Raw genomic sequence first — 20,897 nt, forward strand, 5'->3', positions numbered from 1 at the left:
CCAGATAACTTCAGTGTCTTTTCCATCCTTAATCCACTTACTAGGCACATATTCATCCGGAGTACGATTTATAATCTGTTTAAACTTTGCCCATAATTACTCTATGGCTATCATTCTGGAACTAAATGACTGCAGTTCATTGTCTAAGGGAAATGCTAATGCAGCATGTCATTCTCAATGGAGAGAAGTCTTCCGAAGTAAGAGTGATTTCAGGTGTGCCGCAGAGGAGTGTCATAGGACCGTTGCTATTCACAATATACATAAATGACCTGGTAGATGACCTCGGAAGTTCACTGAGGCTTTTTGCAGATGATGCTGTGGTGTATCGAGAGGTTGTAACAATGGAAAATTGTACTGAAATGCAGGAGGATCTGCAGCGAATTGACGCATGGTGCAGGGAACGGCAATTGAATCTCAATGTAGACAAGTGTAATGTGCTGCGAATACATAGAAAGATAGATCCCTTATCATTTAGCTACAAAATAGCAGATCAGCAACTGGAAGCAGTTAATTCCCTAAATTATCTGGGAGTACGCATTAGGAGTGATTTAAAATGGAATGATCATATAAAGTTGATCGTCGGTAAAGCAGATGCCAGACTGAGATTCATTGGAAGAATCCTAAGGAAATGTAATCCGAAAACAAAGGAAGTAGGTTACAGTACGCTTGTTTGCCCACTGCTTGAATACTGCTCAGCAGTGTGGGATCCGTACCCGATAGGGTTGATAGAAGAGATAGAGAAGATCCAACGGAGAGCAGCGCACTTTGTTATAGGATCATATAGTAATCGCGAAAGCGTTACGGAGATGATAGATAAACTCCAGTGGAAGACTCTGCAGGAGAGACGCTCAGTAGCTCGGTACAGGCTTTTGTTAAAGTTTCGAGAACATACCTTCACCGAAGAGTCAAGCAGTATATTGCTCCCTCCTACGTATATCTCGCGAAGAGACCATGAGGATAAAATCAGAGAGATTAGAGCCCACACAGAAGCATACCGACAATCCTTCTTTCCACGAACAATACGAGACTGGAATAGAAGGGAGAACCGATAGAGGTACTCAGGGCACCCTCTGCCGCACACCATCAGGTGGCTTGCGGAGTATGGATGTAGATGTAGATGTAGTGTCACACTCAGTTTCAACCTCAGCAGAGACAATATTTTTGTCAACTGCAATGAACACTCCCTGTCCTATGGAGTCTAATCTGACTTTCTGATAAACATTCCAAGACTCACTAAATATCTTGGAGCTGTTTCCTTCAGGTTTTAACCAGCTCTCAGTCCCAAGTATAATTTGATGTTAAGAACTTTCCTGGAGGGCTGTAAATTCAAGAACTTCGTGATGAACACTTAGACAAAGTACTGACAAAATTTTTACAGTGAAAACTGTCTTTACTCTGAATGCAGTCTCATCTCCCTATGTACTTATTGACTGGAAAATGTTCATGAGAGTACCTCAAACTACTGCCTGGCCTAAAAAAAACCCAAAGTACTCTGCTGCCTGAGTAGCTGCTTCTTTTGCGTAGTGCACCCCCGACCTATCAAGAGGAGTCCTACAAATCCCCCCCCCCCCCCCCCAACAATACCAGTCCAGAAATTTACAGCCAAGACCATCACAGAGACAACGAAGCCTTTGGTTGAGACCCTCCACTTAGCTCCGAACCAAATGTTGCTGATTAACTCTAAGAACGATGCTGCATATTGTGAGCTCTGCTTGCACACTGCGTGCGAGGCTAGCCATCTTCACCACCTCCGCAAGTGGCCTGTAAGAACTGAGGATGGCCTCAGAATGTATGCAACAGGTGTCATTGGTGCCGATATGAGCCACAACTTGCAGACGATTGCACCCTGTATGCTCGACAGTCGCAGGCAAGAGCTCCTCCACATCTTGGATGAGGCCACTCATACTGAGAGTTTATTGGTTTTCTTTACAACCCTGAACGCTATCTTCCTAAGGGGCTCCATAATGCACCTAACAGTGGAAGGCTGTAAATTCAAGAACTTTGTGATGAATACTTAGACAAAGTACTGACAAAATTTTTACAGTGAAAACTGTCTTTACTCTGAATGCAGTCTCATCTCCCTATGTACTTATTAACTGGAAAGTGTTCATGAGAGTACCTCAAACTACTCAAGCTAGCAAACCCCTGCCCACATGTTCCTGCTTGGAACATGATGAAGGAATCGCCAGCTGCCCACTCACAGGGTGAACAGGCAAGGCCATAGGGCCAGCCTCCACATTGGCCTTCCATCTCAAGCAATGCAAATGTGTTATGATCTGCCACTCACACTGTGGGTCCACCGCATCAGGTACACTATGCCTTGGCATAGAGCCCTTGGGCAAAACAAGCGACGCTTGAGGTCCCCTTGTGCCACCACTATATTGTGAGACAATATCCTGAAGGCGATTGATCACAGCCAAAACCATATTCAACTGTGCGTGAACTGCGGCCAGCTCCTCCTGTGTGTACACACAGCAGGCACACATCCTACCTGTCCTAGCAAAACTAACTGAAGAGTAAACAGTAAAAGCTGGCAGAAACCTAGGTAAGCAACTTGTTACTCTATTGAGACGTAACCAAGGGACGCTGATACCTCAACGAACTATGTAGCTGGCTGTTCAGAAGGAATGACAACTTAGCTACAGACTGCCTAAATTTACATTCACAGCTAACAAAAAAGTGAGACCAAACTTCTTAAATACCAAAACACACTAGCAATTAAACAAATATATACTTTTAAGAAAATGTAGGATGAGCTAAATATGTTACTTGATGCCCTGGAGATGTCACAGGCGATAGCTGCCACCAAACTGAGCGGCTAACTATGCTGATGATGGTCAACAGTCTCAAAACAAACAACTGAATAACTACTGTGCTACTGACTAATTGAATATACACTTACAAAATGAGAGGTTAAACTCTGAGAATCTGAGGCTAGAGATCTATTGAATATTTACTATTTGCAATCACATGTAATCAAGTAAATAGAGCAACTACACTAGAAAGTAAACTCACTCGAGACAAAATATCAAAAAATATGCAAATTCTTGCAACAAAAATGTATAGCATTACTAAAAACAGCTGAATTATCAGCTTCTCTTCACTTTTGCCCAAAAGTAATTACAATAGCAGTAAACTAAATGATGTAAACAAATGGTATACAACTGATAAGCTGCTGCTGCTGATCTCTGTTCTGCTGAGAGACTCGAGGTCTACTGATCAGTTTGGCATTAGGAAATGTAAAGCCATCAAAGAGACAGTCCAAACATTGTGCTTTATAATGGAATCAAGATTTAAGAAAAATCAAGACTTGTTTACGAGATTTGTCTACCCAAAAAGAGCATTTGACAATGTAAAATGGTGGGAGATGTTTGAAATTTGCAGGAAAATAAGTATAAGCTATTGGGAAGGATGTGTCATTTATAATATTTACAAGAGCCAAGAGGGTTTGAGAATGGAAGATCAAAAATGAAGTGCTTGGGTTTCAAAGGGTGTAAGACAGGAATGTTGTCTTTCACACCTATTGTTCGATCTACACATCAAAGAAGGAATGCTAGAAAAAATGTTCAGCAGTGGGACTAAAATTCAGGTTGAAAGGATATCAATGATAAAGTTAACTGATGACATTGGTCTCCTCACTGAAAGTTGAGAAGAATTACTGGACAACTGACTGTAGTGAACAGTCTAATGAGTACAGAATATGGCATGACACTAAACCAAAGAAAGATGAGAGTAATTAGGAGTAACAGAAATGAGAGTAATAATAAACTTAATATCAAAATTGAAGACCATGAGATGGACAAAGTAAAGGAATTCTGATAACTTGGAGGGCAAAATGACACATGACAGACAAAGCAAGGAGAACATAAAATCAGACTAGTGTAGGCCAAGGGAGATTGCTTATCAAAAGAATTTTAGTAGCATCAAACTTTGGCCATAATTTCACAAATAAATTTGTGAGAATGTACATTTGGAATACACTATATGGAAGTGAATCACAGATTATAGGAAAACAATAAACAAGAATCCAAGCATTTGAGATGTGTTGCTGTAGAAGGATGCTGAAAATTAGGTGGACTGATAAAACAAGAAATGAGGTAGTTTTTCATAAAAGTGGCAAGGAGAGGAATACGTGGAAAACATTGACAAAGAGGAGGAACTAGATGACAGGAAGTCTGTTTAGACATCAAGGAATAAGCTACATGCTATTTCAGGGAACTGTAGGGGTAAAAACTGTAAGAGAAGACAGACTTTGGAATACATGCAACAAATAACAGGACATTTGGGGTGCTAGTGCTACTCTGAGATTAAGAGGTTGGCACAGGGGAGGAATCTGTGGCAGGCCTCATCAAACCAGAGGACTAACAATGAAAAGCCACTTTTTCATTGGTGACTTACTTAACTGACATTGTGGGAGCTCCATCTGGGATCCTTCCACTCGGCTCCAAACCAGAGGATTATGATCACTTCTGACTATGATGATGAAAATAGTGTGCTGTGCTTCCAAGCCACATGCAAGTGTATCTTTGTTCACCATTTCAGCCAACTATCTAAAGCAGGCTTTTCCAATGCTGCCCCATAGGCAGAAATGCCCCTCAGCTCACCTGTGTGCAGGTGCAGGAAGTATTGGCTAGCCACCAGGTAGCCCATTTTCTGTGCATGCTTGAGCCACTTGGCCACCCCTGCTTGCAGGCACTCATCCACTGCACTAGGATCTCCTCGGCAGTTTGCTCAACCCCATCCACTTAGGCAGTCAAACTGGAGCAGCCTAGAATCCAGACAGCTACAACTTGCAGCCGATTGTATCCAGTGTTTTCAATAGCTGCCAGCAGAGCATCTTACCATCTCTGATTAGACCTTATGGCAGTCTTATAGGGTGCACTCTGGCCTTCTGTTCCAACCTGCCTGCCATTTGCCTACGGGCTCCATTATTCACATAACGTGGGAGCTCTAAATGATCACCATACCCGTCTTCTGTTCTTGTCTGGACTTCTCAAGAAAATAGGTCATTGACCTAACTGTGTGCCTCTCATCCTTGGGGGAGGATGAATGGGTAAGATCATGTGCATCAGAAGGCACAGTGACACTGAGATTTCCAAGGGACTCCAGAAATGCCACAGCTTTTGTCACAGGCACTCCGATGATATTGCTGCCTAGAGCAGCAGTCTGAATCCTGTTGACTGTGAACAACACAGGTTCTGTTTCTGGGCAGAGGGCAGTTCTCTTATGCTTGCACTGAGTAAGCACAGTTCTCGTATATTTCCTTCTATGCAAAATTATGTAATATCATGAGAGCATGTACTGAACGAATCTTTCGGAGACTAAGAAACTACCAGTTGGTTATAATTAGATACCGGATTATATGCATTTTCAGGTTGCATATGCATTTGCATATTTGGCTCCTTTCACTGGTCTCTAGCAAGACCTAGATCTGCGTGCAGTCACTAACCAAGAGCCACTGCCTAGTGAAATCATCACAGAAGAGGAACAGGAACAGGCAGACAGTCAATGCTCCTGCACCCACACCCCCAGTTAATCCCTTCTGCTGTCATACCATACACATCGGCAACAATTAAATTAAACTACCCAAGCTTTAGTCACGCATCCATTGTTTCAGTTTAGCTTTGTATTTGCTTGTGCACAATTGAATGTGTTTATGACTTGTAGTGTGTAACTTATCGTGCACCATGACGCCTGAAAAAAGAAGCGTCGTTTCATGGACAGCTGACCATCCTGGAACATTTACGTATGGTGGAGGTGTTTTGTGTTGTCGAGTTTGTGAGAAAAACGTTTTGTGCGAAAAAAGTTTCAAATAGACCTGCATCTGAAGACATGTCTTCATATTGCAGGACTCCAGAAGAAAGGACCACAATAACAGCAAGCTGCAGTAGCAAGGATTTGTCCAAAGGTAACCAAAAAAGTCGGTTTAACATAGATCTATGTAGAGCATTCATTGCAAGCAATATTCCTCTTCACAAACTTACAAACTCTCTCCTCAAAGGCTTCCTGCACAAATATTGCTTAAATCAAAATATACCAGATGAATCAACATTGCATAAAAATTACATACCGACAATTTGTTCTGGAAGAAATACGCAGTGAACTCAAGGACAGCATTATCTGGAATTCAGTTGATGAAACTACAGACACTTGTGGCCATACATTGCAAATTTAATTGTTGGTGCTTTAAAAGAAGAGCATTCTTCCTCCTATTTAGTGGCTTGCAAAGAACTTGAAAAAGTAAATCATTCTACGATCACCAGATTTGTGAATGTGGGTATTAGAAAAATATTTTAAGAATCTTCTGCAGATGAAATGGTGTTTGTGTTTATTTCAGAGGGGTTGGGGGTTGAGTTTGTGGGATTCAAGGGACCAGACTGCTACGGTCATTGGTCCCTTTTTCCAAAACTTCAAACACCCACACAGAATAAAAACAAACAATGGATATGACAGCAGACAACACAAGACAAGAAAGACGCAGACAGAGACCGGACAAAAGGAATTAAAATGACACAGAGTGTGACAGTGGTTGGCCGACCATAGAGACAAGAAAGGAAAAGCCAACCACCTGGAAACACACTAAAAAAATAACTCAGTCTAAAATTGTAGACCAAAGGCCAGACTCAAAACAAAAAAATGATGAACACTCAGATTAAGTGATAAAATCCCCCTGCCAGAATAAAATGCAAAACTAAGCCTGCCATGGCAGGGTCATCTGTTAAAAGGGGAGGGAGCATCTCAGGCAGCGCAAACGTCTGGCTGAGCACAGCTAAAAGGGGACACCACAACAAAATGTGGACCACCATCAAAACGGATCTGCAGCGACATAGAGGTGGGTCCTCGTGGCGCAATAAGTGGCCGTGCATCATCCGTGTGTGCCCAATGCACAGCTGGCAGAGGACAACAGACTCCTTGCGAGAGACCCACAAGGAGGAGTGCCACGCATCGGTAGCCTCCTTGATGGCCCGAAGTTTGTTTGGTGAAGGCAGGGCATGCCATTCTTCACCCCAGGTGCGAAGTACATTCTGCCGCAAAACTGCCCTTAGGTCACTCTCCGAAAGCGCAATCGATAAGGCTGGTGCACCAACAGCCTGTTTGGCCAGCATGTCAACACGTTCATTGCCCGGGATGCCGACATGACCAGGGGTCCACACAAAGACCACAGAGCGGCCGCAACGGGCGAGAGTATGGAGGGACTCCTGGACAGCCATCACCAGACGAGAGCGAGGGAAACACTGGTCGATAGCTCGTAAACCGCTCAGGGAGTCACTACAGATAACGATGGACTCACCTGAGCAGGAGCAGATATACTCTAGGGCATTGAGAGATGGCGACCAGCTCAGCAGTGAAAACACTGCAGTCAGCGGGCAATGAGTGTTGTTCGTAATGGTCCCCTAGAGTGAGAGCATAAACGACACGACCAGCAACCACCGAACTGTCAGTGTAGACAACACCAGAGCTCTGATACATGGCAAGGATGGAAAGAAAGCGGTGGCAGAAGGCCTCAGGAGGGACCGAGTCCTTCGGGCCCTGTGCCAATTTGAACCGAAGGCATGGGCCGGGCACACACCACGGGGGTGTACGCAGAGGGGCCCGAAAAAGAGATGGAAGAGGGAAAACCCCAAGCCTGGAGAGAAGCTCTCTGATGCGAACTGCGATCACACAACCCGACCGGGGCCAACGTTCTGGGAGATGGATGACAGACTGAGGGAACAGGAGACGATAGTTGGGACGCCCAGGCAAGCTACAAACGTGTGTAGCATAAGCAGCCAGTAAACGTTGGCGCTGTAACTGCAGTGGAGGGACACCTGCCTCCACAAGTATGCTGTTCACAAGGCTGGTCCGGAAAGCTCCAGTGGCAAGTCAAATCCTGCTGTGAAGGATGGGGTCCAGCACCCGCAACACAGAAGGGGATGCTGAACCATAAGCCAGTCTCCCATAATCCAGACGGGACTGAATTAATGCCTAGTAGAGCCGTAAGAGGGTAGACCAGTCGGTTCCCCAGCTGGTGTGGCTCAAGCAACGCAGAGCATTAAGATGCCACCAACACTTCTGTTTAAGCTGCCGAATGTGAGGGAGCCAAGTCAACCGGGCATCTAAAACCACACCCAAAAACCGATGGGTCTCCACCACAGCAAGAGGTTCACTGTCAAGGTAAAGCCGTGGCTCAGGGTAAACAGTGCGGCGCCAGCAGATATGCATAACACAGGTCTTGGTAGCCGAAAACTGGAAGCCATGTGCTACAGCCCAAGACTGCACTCTGCGGATGGCTCCCTGCAGCTGACGTTCAGCAGCTGCAGTGCCAATGGAGCTATAGTAGAGGCAGAAGTCATCAGCATACAAGGACGTTGAGACAGACGTTACCGCCGCCGCAGCAAGCCCATTAATTACAATTAAAAACAGGCAGACACTTAAGACAGATCCTGCGGTACCCCATTCTCCTGAACTCGGGGGGAACTACGGGAGGCCACAACCTGCATGCGGAAGGTACGATGCGACAGAAAATTTCATATGAAAATTGGCAGCGGACCACGAAGACCCCAACCATGAAGTGTAGAGAGGATGTGATGTCGCCATGTCGTATCGTATGCCATCTGCATGTCAAAAAAAAACAGCAACGAGGTGCTGACGGCAGGCAAAGGTCGTACAGATGGCAGACTCCAGGCTCACCAGATTATCGGTGGGCCTTGTGAAATGAAAGGCTCCGACATTCCAACCACTCTTTCAGGAAGCAGAAGCCCAGTGGGTAATTTGGAGAAGCAGAACTCAGAGCAAAATGCTCTGCTAAGTGGTTTGCAATTATGTCGGAGTCAGGACAAACTCCTCCATTCAGTGAGAGCACAGGGATGCTGACAGGGGTCCGGTAGCCATAGAGGCGCCTAATCTTGGCCCAAACCTGCAATGGAGAGATATGGAGGCCAATGGTGGAGACATACCTTTCCCAGCACGTTTGCTTGTGTTGGCAAATGATGTGGCGGGCCCGCGCACGCAGCTGTTTAATGGCGATGAGGTGTTCTAATGAGGGATGTCGCTTGTGACGCTGGAGCGCCTGCCAGTGATCTTTAACTGCCTCAGCGATCTCAGACGACCACCAAGGCACAGTCCTCCGCTGAGGGCACCCAGAAGAACGGGAAACGGCAGAATCTGCGACAGTAACAATGCCGGTGGTGACCAAGTGAACCACCGCATCAATGGCTTCATTGGAAAGAGGCTCAATAGTGACAATGGAGGAGAACAAGTCCCAGTCAGCCTTATTCATAGCCCATCTGCAAGGACGCCAAGAATAGTGACGCTGTGGCAGTGACAGAAAAATCAGAAAGTGGTCACTACCACACAAGTCATCATGCACACTCCATTGGACAGACGGTTAGAGGCCAGGGCTGCAGATTGAAAGGTCGATGGCTGAGTACGTGCCATGGGCCACACTGAAATGTGGAAAGGCACCATCATTCGGAAGAAACCGCTGCAGTTCCACTGGAGGATGACATTGACCATGGCCAAGAAGGGCGTGAAGGGACTGAGGTGTCAAATTACGTTGCTGGGTCACCTGCTGCCACCGACTGAGTACCGGCAGGAGCGACATCCATCACGTCTGAGGGACCGGCGAGATCGAGGTCCTCAGCAGATGCAGGAATCTCCATCTCATCCTCAGATGCAGAGCTTGTAGGTAGCGGTGGAGTAGGTGCCACCGCAGATTCCTTGGTCTTAGGGGTCTTCAATTTCGCTTTCTCGCCCTGTTCCTTTGGTTGCCCTTGCTGGGAGGGCTTTTTTGAGTCAGTCTCCAGGACCGAAGAGGATCGCAAAGCTCAATGACCAGCAACCTGTGGCTTCTTCAGCCACTGGTGATTGTCTGCTGTGCTTCTGGTAGGAACCTAGGAAGGGAATGACCCAAGGGATCCCTTCCGAGCGAGAGAAGCCGAAGAAGACTTACGCTTCTCCGGCTTAGAAGTAGGGACTGGTGTCCCCGGTGGTTGAGGGGGTGCTGCTCCTGAGGTAGGTGGTGCGGGAGCAACAGAGAGAGAAGTGGCCCCCACCATCAAGGGAGCAGGTGTGGTCCTCTGGCTCCGAGAGCTGACAGTATGTGGTGCAGCTATGGGAACTGTAGCAGGAGTGACAGTGGCAGCATAAGATGACGTCATGCATACTGGATGAAGTTGTTCAAATTTCCGCTTAGCCTCAGTGTAGGTCAGTCGATCCAGGGTCTTGTATTCCATTATTTTCCGTTCCTTCTGTGGAATCTTACAGTCTGGCGAGCAAGGGGGATGGTGCTCTTGACAGTTGACACAGATGGGAGGCGGGCACATGGAGTATCAGGATTGGATGGACGACCACAATCGCGACATATGAGGCTGGAAGTACAGTGGGAAGACATATGGCCGAACTTCCAACACTTGAAGCACCACATCGGGAGAGGGATATATGGCTTGACATCACAATGGTAGACCATCACCTTGACCTTCTCAGGTAATGTGTCACCCTCGAAGGCCAAGATGAAGGCACCGGTGGCAACTTGACGATCCCTCGGACCCTGGTGGATGCTCCGGACCTAATGGACACCTCGTCGCTCTAAGTTGGTGGGCAGCTCTTCTTCTGACTGTAAAAGAAGATCTCTGTGAAAAATAATGCCCTGGTGGACCATATTTAAGCTTTTATGTGGGGTGGTAGTAACAGAAAATCCACCAGCTTTGTACAAGCAAGCAAGGCTCGTGACTGGGCAGAGGATGCTGTTTTTATCAAGACTGACCATTGCCACATTTTGGACAAGCCCTCCACCTCCCCGAACTTGTCCCCTAAATACTCTGCAAAGAACTGAGGCTTCACGGACACAAAGGATTCCCCATCAGCTCTGGTACAGACGATATACCGGAGTGAATACATTTTGCTGTCATTCATAGCCTTTCGTTCCTCCCATGGTGTGGCCAGGGAGGGGAATGATTTGGGATCATACACGTTAGCTTTAAAGTGAGCCCTCGAAAGCTTAGAGACTGCTGGTGGCTGGCCACCAGCAGGAGATGATGTGCCACACTTCATTGCGTGTCGTCCTCCCTGATGCCACTTACTCCGACCAAGGGCCCTCCCCCCCGGGCGGTACCCAGCCACAGCAAGGGCCACCTGGCAGGATGGCCATTGCTGGGAGTCCTGATGCCCCAGGGAGATGAGCATCTACTCCTTGGCATACATGGGGAGTTAACGGTGCAGGCATCAGTAGAGCGATCTCTGTGTTGTCAGGGGGCTACAACCAACAGGGTACATGGCGGCCCCACCACAACGGACCGGCTACCGTGCTAGATATTAGGTGCAATAAAGTCCATGGTTGTCGCCTCTGCAAAAAGCAACAGTGCATAGTGGAAATTGCACCCAGGAACGTATCCTCACCCAAGAGATGGAGAACGAGCGGGACGGCGGCAATGCGATGACGATAAAGCTGTCTAGAGGTCCCAATGCACGATGGACAAAATGCACCATGTAAGGTACCCTTCCACAATTGGCTCGCTCTGCGGAAGAACTTGAAAAGATGGAGGTCAAACCCAAGAGGGGACCATCACATATAGGCCGAAACATTTGAGACTCCTTTTAGTCACCTCTTACGACAGGCAGGAATACTGCGGGCCTATTCTAACCCCCGAACCCACAGGGGGGGAGGGGGAGGAGGGGGGAGGGGGGGTTCAGAGGCTGCTTTCAACATGATCAAAGCAGGAAAAGCCCTCTGAGTGTTTTATCCCAATTTGATTCATGTGACGTGCTTTGGTCATGGAGTACATTGCCTTGCTGAAATACGTTCCACATTTTTGAATATAAATAAACGAATTTCATCCACAAAGGAAGTGTTTCTAAAGGCCCATGGTCTCATCAAGCCCTACAAAGAAAAATGTGCCTTTACCTCCCAAACCAATGGTAACTCATTGGGGTACATGAGTTGAAGCTGTGTTGTTTTACAATGAACATTTCGAGACCATTAGAAGGGTAGTAAATGACTTCGATAGTGCAGAGGCTTTGGCAGTTTGCCAGTGCAAGGAAGACATTGCTGTGATTATACCTGCAAGTGTTAAAAAGCTTGAATGAATCTATTCAGTTACTGAATATGGGGTGTACATAAAGTCCAGCAACACTTTCAATTATTTATTGCACAAGAACTAAACATTGTACAGATGTCATACATCTGAGAGAAGAGAAACTCTGAAAGTTTTTTTTTTTTTTTTTTTACAAACATTCGATATGCAAACCATGAGTGACCAGGCAGACATCAATACCATGATCAAATTCTTGCCATACCCATCCCAGCATGGCATTGTTGACTGTGGCAATCGCTTCCCGTATTCTCTCCCGGAGCTCTGCTACAGCACATGGTAGAGCTGGTACATACACCAGATCTCTAATGTGTCCCCACAGAAAAAAAGTGCGATCTGGTGATTGGGGAGGCCATTTCATGAAACAGCTGTCCCCTTCTGTAGCACAGCTGATACAGCAATGTGGCAGCTCCGTATTCAGGTACCCACGAACTACACAATGAAAATGGGGTGGATCCCCATCCTGCTGAAAGATGAATGGAGAGTCTGATTGCATTTGAGGCATCAGCCATTGCTGCAACATGTCCAAGTAGGAATACCCAGTGACAGTGCTCTCGGTGAAGAAGAATGGCCTGTACAGTTTTTGACCTGACAAGGCACAAAAAACATTTACCTGTGGGGAATCACACTCAAATTCAATGCATTTGTGTGGATGCGTTGTACTCCAGATATGACAATTATGCCTGTTCACTTTCCCATTAGTGTGGAAAGTGGCTTTGTCGCTAAAAATTAAGTATCAACAGTGCCATCCCCATCCTCATTCAGTTGTTTCAACTGTGAACAAAACTCAAAATGCTTGCCTTGGTTATTGTCATTGAGCTTCTGCACTAACTCCAATTTGAATGGTTTTAGAGACAGCTTCTGTCACAGGGCTTTCCACACTGTCATTGGAGCCATTTCAAGTTCACGGGATGCACGAAGCACCGATTTCTTTGGACTCCTTGTAAATGTCTCTCACACGCGCTCCACAATCACTTCACTCACACTGGGATGTATGCTTCTCTTTGCCGGGCACAAGCAACCCATCGTAACGAATTTGTTGAGGCAGTGGTAAATGGCCTTCCTTGTTGGTGGCTTTGTACCGTACTTGGTTCTAAACATCCTTTGAACAGCTGTAGCACACTTGTTTTTGTCGAACTCAAACACACAGAAAGCTCACTCTGCACCTGTACTTGCCTTGTTCACGACTAGCGCTGACTATTGGCAAATTACCAAACCATGCTGTGGCGGTATACTTTAAAAATAAAAATGACATACGTATGATATATGTACAATTTTTGGTACTTGTGCAATAAATAATTGAAAGTGTTCCCAGACTTTATGTACACCCTGATAATTATTCTAGTGAACTACTCATTGCAACAGGTATTCCCAAGAGCACTTATAGAAAAGTTTGAAAACATTTTAAACGATAACCCAGGCTTTGAACCCTTGTGCCAAATTGATGTTTTATTAATGGAATGGGTGAACGTTTACCAGAAACAATAAGTGCCAACATAGCACCCAAATTCAAATACTGCCAGTTACCTCAGTTGATGTAGAACGGCCCTTTTCTGCTTATAAAAATGTTTTGTGTGATCGAAGACACAATCTTACTACCGAACATTTGGAACAGCACTTGGTCTTTTATGTTTACAAAAGTAGAAACACGTTAAATAAATTGTAAATGATGATTGTGTGTTGTTTTTTAAATAAAATATTCGTTTTTGAGCATGCCCCTCTGCGTGCAATAGAAGAGGAACCTGTATATATTGATTGTTTTGCTGCAACTCACCCGTATCGCATCCGATTGTTACCAACCACAACAGCAAAGAAGGAACAATTCTTGAAAAACGGTGTGTGTCCCCAATTTGCAAATTTTTAGAAGATAATCCCAGAAAGGCCTTCTTCCTAACGTCTACCAGAAAGTATTCAGAAAATGATATCAGTGTTCTAAATGTACCGATTTTCGCACAGCCAGCGCTCTTCCTTATAATTGATATGCACAGGTTTGGCTCTGAGATGTAATGCACATGTTAACTACCATGTTTTGCAATTATTTAATCTTGCATATTTCGACACTTTTCATGCATTTTTAAATATTTTTCATGCATATCTGCATGCATATTTGAAGGTTTTTATGATGCATATAATCCGATCTCCAGTTATAACTAAACTAATGGTGTTCCAAGTGGTGCTGTACAGGCTGCATACATTGCAGGATGCTGAAACATTGTAGGTTAGTTCACTAATCGGGGAACTCGTGGAGTATGCTGGAAAAACAAAACAAAAAATAGTTCCACTTTCTGCCACCCGGTGAAAATATGGCGCTGTAAGCAGTAAAAAATGCTGTCTGTCACTTTGTGACACATGTTGATTTATTTGTGAAGTAACTGTTGGTATAAAGGTTTAAAAATGTTGAAGTTTTCCATACCAAACAATGGCTTTTGAGAAGAAAGACTTTGCACTGCTGGTAAAGTTGTTTTATCGGAATGGCAGCAATAGTGGAACTGCATTACAGGAAAATCACTGACAAACAGTTGTAAAGAGGCCCTAACTAAATAAATGGACTAAAGAATATGATCAAGAAATTTGAAGAAAAGCATGAATTACATGGGAGAGGGCGGTGGTCCTGTCCCATGACAGTTGTTGATTAAGTTGCTTTAGCTATCGCTGACTGTGCAGCACATGCCTCAAATTCTGCAGCCAGTGCTCGGGCTGTGTCACAGGAATTCTCTCCCCCCTGGTCAACAGTTCAAAAGATTTTGCAATGCATTTTACACTGGTATCCTTACAAGATTCAGAATGAGCATAAAATGAAGCCCTAACATAGGCTGCAATGCTTTGACTTTGCCCTTCATTTTCTGCACGCATGGAAAGGGATGACTTGTGGCTGGGAATATTCTTTGGTTGGGCGAGGCACATTTCACTCTGCATGGTGCCATGAATACACAGGACTGTCGCATATGGAGTTCTATATTTTGCGAGGAACACCCATGGACTTCAACTTATGTGACTGTGTGGTGTGGTTTCACAAGCTCCTTCATTCTTGGCCTGTTTTTCTTTGAGATGGCATCTTGTAGGCTTGCTAGGTGTACAGTGATATCTGCATGTTATAAGGACCTCCTTGTGCAACACATGACTCCAGCTTTGCAAGGAATGCAACTGTGTCCACACCACTATTTTCATGCAAGATGAAGTGACAGCTCATTTTGCTTGCCAGATGAAACATTTGCTTCAAGAAACCTTTGGTAACAACTACATTATCTCTAGGCAGTTTCAAGATGTGTGGTCTGCTGGATAAAAATAAGTCCAAGTCAGTTGTGGTTGTGGGCTGTCTGAATGATTGTATCTATCAAGGATAATGTCAACATATCACTCTAATTACACCAGATATGAACTGAGCAACTGACGAGCATGCTGTATTCCAGATGTAGCATGTTGTTGAGTCAGAAGACTAAGGTGAACACATGTTATAACTATCCTAATAAATGTGCCAGAACCAACATTATCATGTGTTGATCATTCCTCCCCCGTCTCTTCCACCCCCATCACATTCTGACTGCTTTCAGCACCATATTTTCTACTGGTGGCAGAAAGTGAATGTATTATTTCTTTCAGCATACTCCATGAGCCCTCCAATTAATGAACATACCTACATGTTTCAGTGTCCTGTACTCCCGCACTTGGTACACCATCAGTTTAATTATAACCACCTGGAACAAGCAGACTGCAGCAACAAGAGAGGAAACTGAATGACTTGTGCAAAGCTACACTGGAAGAATTAAGATCTACTTATAATAAGCAGGAAAATAAAAACTATTTCTGGTGTTTTTTAGCTGGTGGTAAAGGTGATACTACTAATCACTTTCACAAAAGCCACATCCACAAGCTGCTATATGAGCACTGACTTACTGAACACTACTGTGCAGCACACAGGTAGACGACTATTTATCACCGAGCGAGGTGGTGCACTGGTTAGGACACTGGACTTGCATTCAGGAGGGTGACCGTTCAAACTCATATTCTGCTTGATGTATAAACAGAGTCTCTTTAAGGTTAAACATTGCTGTGTGTCAGGCAACTAGCAGGAATCTCCAGTGCCTGAATCTAGATAATTTTTACAACAAAACGCTACTGAGAACTTATGCATATTAATTAGACTTCATCAGAGTAATAAAAAAATTCAGGATTAAAAGAGGAGATAGGCAAGGAGATTCCTTTTGACTAACATTGTTGATAGCATCCAGAGTAACTGGAAACAAGAAGAAATACATGTTACTGGGAAATACCTGAATTATGAACCACATTTTGCTGATGATATTGAGCTGTTCATCTCTGCTGCAGATAAGTTTCAGCAACGGGCAAAAGACTGCACTGGAGCAAATTTTAAAGCAGACCTTAAACACAGCCTTGATAACACTAAAATGATTTATAATCAACACAATGAAAGAGAATAGTACAAATTAACAATGAAATTATTTAACCAGTTGCTGAATTCATGTATTTGGAGCTGCTGAAGACAACAAAGGGATGGACAACAAAAGGAATAGACTGAGAAATAAAACTGGCCTGTAATGTTGACAATTTGAATTACCAGTCTGAACTGTAAAACATGGATTTCTAAAGAAAAATCTCAGCTATTTTAATGCCTTTAATGCAGAATATGTAATCTGAATATGGGATCTTCAGGTTCATAAATTCTGAAAATCCTGGTGAGTGGGGGGAGTTTGCTTTGTTGTCAGCTGAAAGCTCTTTCATAGTAATTCTCCACTGTGAGATAAAATGATGTTTGTTGAGGGTTAATGTATGGTGGAACTATTATGTATTAAGTATATGGCAAATAATCTTCAACTTTTGCATGTATAGATCCTGAAGACACCACATAGACAAAATTTATTAGATTGTCTATCCTTTCAACATCCTTCAATGAGTGGAAAAGTAAGAAATCATAACAAATGCCATTACAGAACATACTGTCTGTGACACATATTAAAGTGATTTACATAGTATAAATGTGGATGTAAACTCTGGAGACTATTACAACCTATCCTTTCATTGTGTAATAGTAATTTAATTACGCCAAATGTTCATCATCGTTTATGGGTATATAAGAGGGGACCCCCCCCCCCCAAAAAAAAAAAAATAAAAATAAAAATAAAAAATAAAAAAATCTGAAATTCTCAAAAACAGAGCTGATACTTTAGACACTGTTACTCATTAAGCTAAACTGTTACATTATGATCTTTAATTTTCTTTAAAATCTGTTTGTGGAAATATATTTATATATTTTTTCGTTATTCTCAACACTAATCAGGTAAACTGCTGTATTTTTCTTTTAGGTTACTTGTCATTCAATGATTTCCTGTTGTTTGTTACAATTAAGATGTCTGAGACTGATCCAAAAGATGAAATTTTACGAGCTTTCCATCTGTTTAATGATGATGAAACTGGAAAAGTTTCTTTAAATAATCTGAAAAGGGTTGCTAATGAACTTAAGGAAGATGTTACAGAACAAGAACTTCAGGTAAAATAATTATAATACAAAACCAAAAGCGAATTAAAAGTATATACATTTTAATTTTTTATTCAACAATTTATCTGATTATGTTTGTTGTAAACATACATCATTCTTATGGAACACAGATAAATATTGTTCTGTGATTTAAAAAAAAATACTGTGGCCATATGGAGATTAGATAAGCAGTAGGAAGCAAATAGTAGCCATTCCATACATCTGAGGAAGGATCAGCTTTTTTCTAAGTAGTATTTTTCATGATAGCTTTACCATGTAAAATTTAGCTTGAATAAGCACAAATAGCAGTTCATTATGATGCAATTTCTAACAGCTGCTTCAGATTGTTAATGAATATCTTGGCTTTTCTACGAGAGTGGTTTGAAACGTTCTCAGAACAGAATATAATAAAAGTACTTACATCACTGAAACTTTTTTATTTTTCAATATAGTCTCCTTGTAGATTAATGCACTTGGTCTAACAATATTCCAGTGCCTTGATCCCATCTCAAAAATGAGTTTCCTCAAGACCTGCAAAGTAGTTGTCAATTCCAGCTATCGATTCTTTGTTTGAAGTGAATCTTCGTCCACCAAGAAAAATTTTCAGTTTTGGGAAAAGATGGAAGTCTTACAGAGCCATATAATGTGAATAAGGCCAGTGTGGCAACAATTTATACCTTAGTTCATGTACTTTTGCCATGGCGACAGCACATGTGTGTGGGTGCGCGTTGTCTTGATGGAAGATGACTTTCTTCCTTGCCCAACCTGGCCTTTTTTTGCATATCTTGCGTTTCAATTTGTCCAGGAGGTTAGCATAGTATTCTCCAGTAATTATTTGCCCAGTGGGGTGATAATCTACAAAAGAATCCCCTTCACATCCCAGAACACTGATGCCATGACCTTTCCCAATGAAGGAATTGTCTTTGCTTCCTTTGGTGGTGGAGAATCAGCTTGTTTCCACTGTTTTGACTGTTGTTTTGTATCTGAGGTATAGTAGTGCACCCACATTTCATTTGTGGTCACAAACCGGCTCAAAAAATCTTGTTTGTTTCTCCTAAAATAGGCCAAACGTTGTTCCGATATGTCCATTCTCATGCACTTTTGATCCAGTGTCAAGAGTCGTGGCACCCACCTCGCAGATAATTTTTTAATTTCTAATTCTTCAGTTAAAATGTGATATACCGTTTAAGATGACATCTGGCAAGCAGGAGCAATTTCAGGCACTTTCAATCGGCGACCCTCCATGACCATTTTGTGAACTTCTGCAATGATTTCTGGAGTAGTGACATATCTTGGCCTTGGCGGATCATCATCTAAGCTCTCCCAACCAAAATTAAAATCATTTGTTCACTTTGGCACAGTTGAATGTGAAGGAGCAGAGTCTGCCAGTGTATTCTGGAAACCAGCGTGAATGTCCTTTACTTCCACATCTTTCCTTACGAAGTACTTAATCACTGCTTGAATCTCGATTTTTTCCATCTTCGCAAATCACTATGTGGGAACAAAAACAGAGCCATATCACTGCCATAGCTCTATTCCAAGAGCACTGATGTGGCTTGTGTTTACAGGCAACAGTCCAATGAATATTACACGAACAACTCGTTGCGGTAGTGCTGACCTCTCGTGGTCATTCTGAAAGCTTTTCAAACCATCCTCATAGATTCCTGGGAGTTCTTATTTGTTGGATCATCAAAAAATTATGAATGAAGAATGGTGACTTGACACTGAATAATCAAACTTCAAAACATTAAGCTGATGAGAATTTTTTTTTTTTTTTGAGTTAATGTTAAAGGGGTGGGAAGGGAAATGTGAGAAAATGTTATACACAAAACTGATTTTTATTTTGTCACGTTTGATTACATTACATGCAAGTGTGTGCTTGTAAAATAGAACACGTCAACGTAACCTAATATCTTAAAACATTTTGCCTACATATTACAATATAAAACATCAAATTGGCAATAATGGTAGAATGTTGCATACATTTTTCTCTCAATTAATATTTAGGTGTCAAAGATATTTACATACAACATACTACAATATTTTCTAGTGTTTACAGTACATACATACAAATAATAATAGCATTCATCATTCTTTACACATATACTCTTCTACACTACAAAACTGTTTTTCCCTTAAGTAATGTTTTAGTAGTTTCTGGAATGTCTTTTCACTCATACTATCCTGCAGTATCTTAAGAAGCTGCTTTACCAGATGTACACCATAATATCAAGGACCTTTTTGGCAACTCTCTGTAGGTGTACCTTACTTCTCAGCTGGCCTTTATTTCTTATTTCACATGAATGGACATTGGATTTTTTCTAGTAATGCATTGCCTTTGATCAATAAAATTATTGTTCTGTATATGTACATGGATGGAAATGATAGTATTTTTAGATTATAGAAGGCAGTTCTGCACGAATCCATTCATTTTTTATTCAAGATGGTCCTAATAGTCTTTTCTTGCAACACTTTTTTTTAGTGTTGCTGCTGGAGTTTTCAGTTTTCCCAAACAGTAATTCTACATTATAAGTATGGTTCAGATAGAGCATAGTACGCTGTACACAGAAGTTTTTTGTTAGCTTAATGCGCAAGCTGTTTCATAATAAATATTATGGTACTTCATCCATAACACACAATGTGTATGTGTTGTTTCCATTGGAGCTTATTGTCAACTGTACTTTCCAAACAATTTTTAGAGGTAACTTCTTCCAGTCTTGTTTCATATATGAATGAGTGCCACAAATATTGTCTTTTTTTAGATTTATGATTAAGTCATTCTGTATGAGCCACTGTACAGTGGTACTGCTGACATAAAGGTGCTTCTTTCCTGTGTTTGCACGTTCTCTTCTATATTCACTAATGTCATTTCATCAGCATACAGATTTTTTGATCCTTCCCACTGACTTCAATATTGTTTACAAATAGGTTGAACAGAAGTGGACCAAGTACAGATCCTTGAGGTGCGCTGTACTTATCCTTGATTTCAGATCTGCATCCAGAATCTGTTGTCATATAATGTGTCTTGTTATTCTCATGTGATTTTATCCACTGCACTGCATGTGAACATATGCCATAGATTTTAAGTTATTCAGTTAGTGCTGTATGGTTGATAGTGTCAAAAGCTACAGACAAATCCAGAAACATAGCAAATACAGAGTTTCTCTTATCTAATGCATCTATGACAGATTATGGTAGACTTGAGACTGCAATTTCAGTACATTTCCCTTTTTGGAAACCATGTTGTGCTGTAATCAGAAAATTATGTTCCTCTAGGAATGCAGTCATCCTACTGTGCATGAGCATCTCTTATTTTTGAGAAATGAGAGATTAAA

The 20,897-nt window shown here is 42.7% G+C and overlaps 1 protein-coding gene across 2 annotated transcripts in view; it reads left to right on the forward strand.

Moving 5' to 3' along the window:
• Positions 1-20,897, forward strand: part of LOC126474937 (centrin-1-like) — a 141,278-nt gene that overhangs the window by 110,202 nt on the left and 10,179 nt on the right. For both annotated transcript variants that reach the window (XM_050102453.1, XM_050102452.1), the window contains exon 4: positions 17,390-17,574. In XM_050102453.1, coding sequence (XP_049958410.1) covers positions 17,390-17,574 — 185 coding nt within the window. The remainder of the gene's footprint in view (positions 1-17,389; positions 17,575-20,897) is intronic.

The sequence above is a fragment of the Schistocerca serialis genome, chromosome 4 (genome assembly GCF_023864345.2).
Source record: "Schistocerca serialis cubense isolate TAMUIC-IGC-003099 chromosome 4, iqSchSeri2.2, whole genome shotgun sequence".
Taxonomy (NCBI): Eukaryota; Metazoa; Arthropoda; class Insecta; order Orthoptera; family Acrididae; genus Schistocerca; species Schistocerca serialis.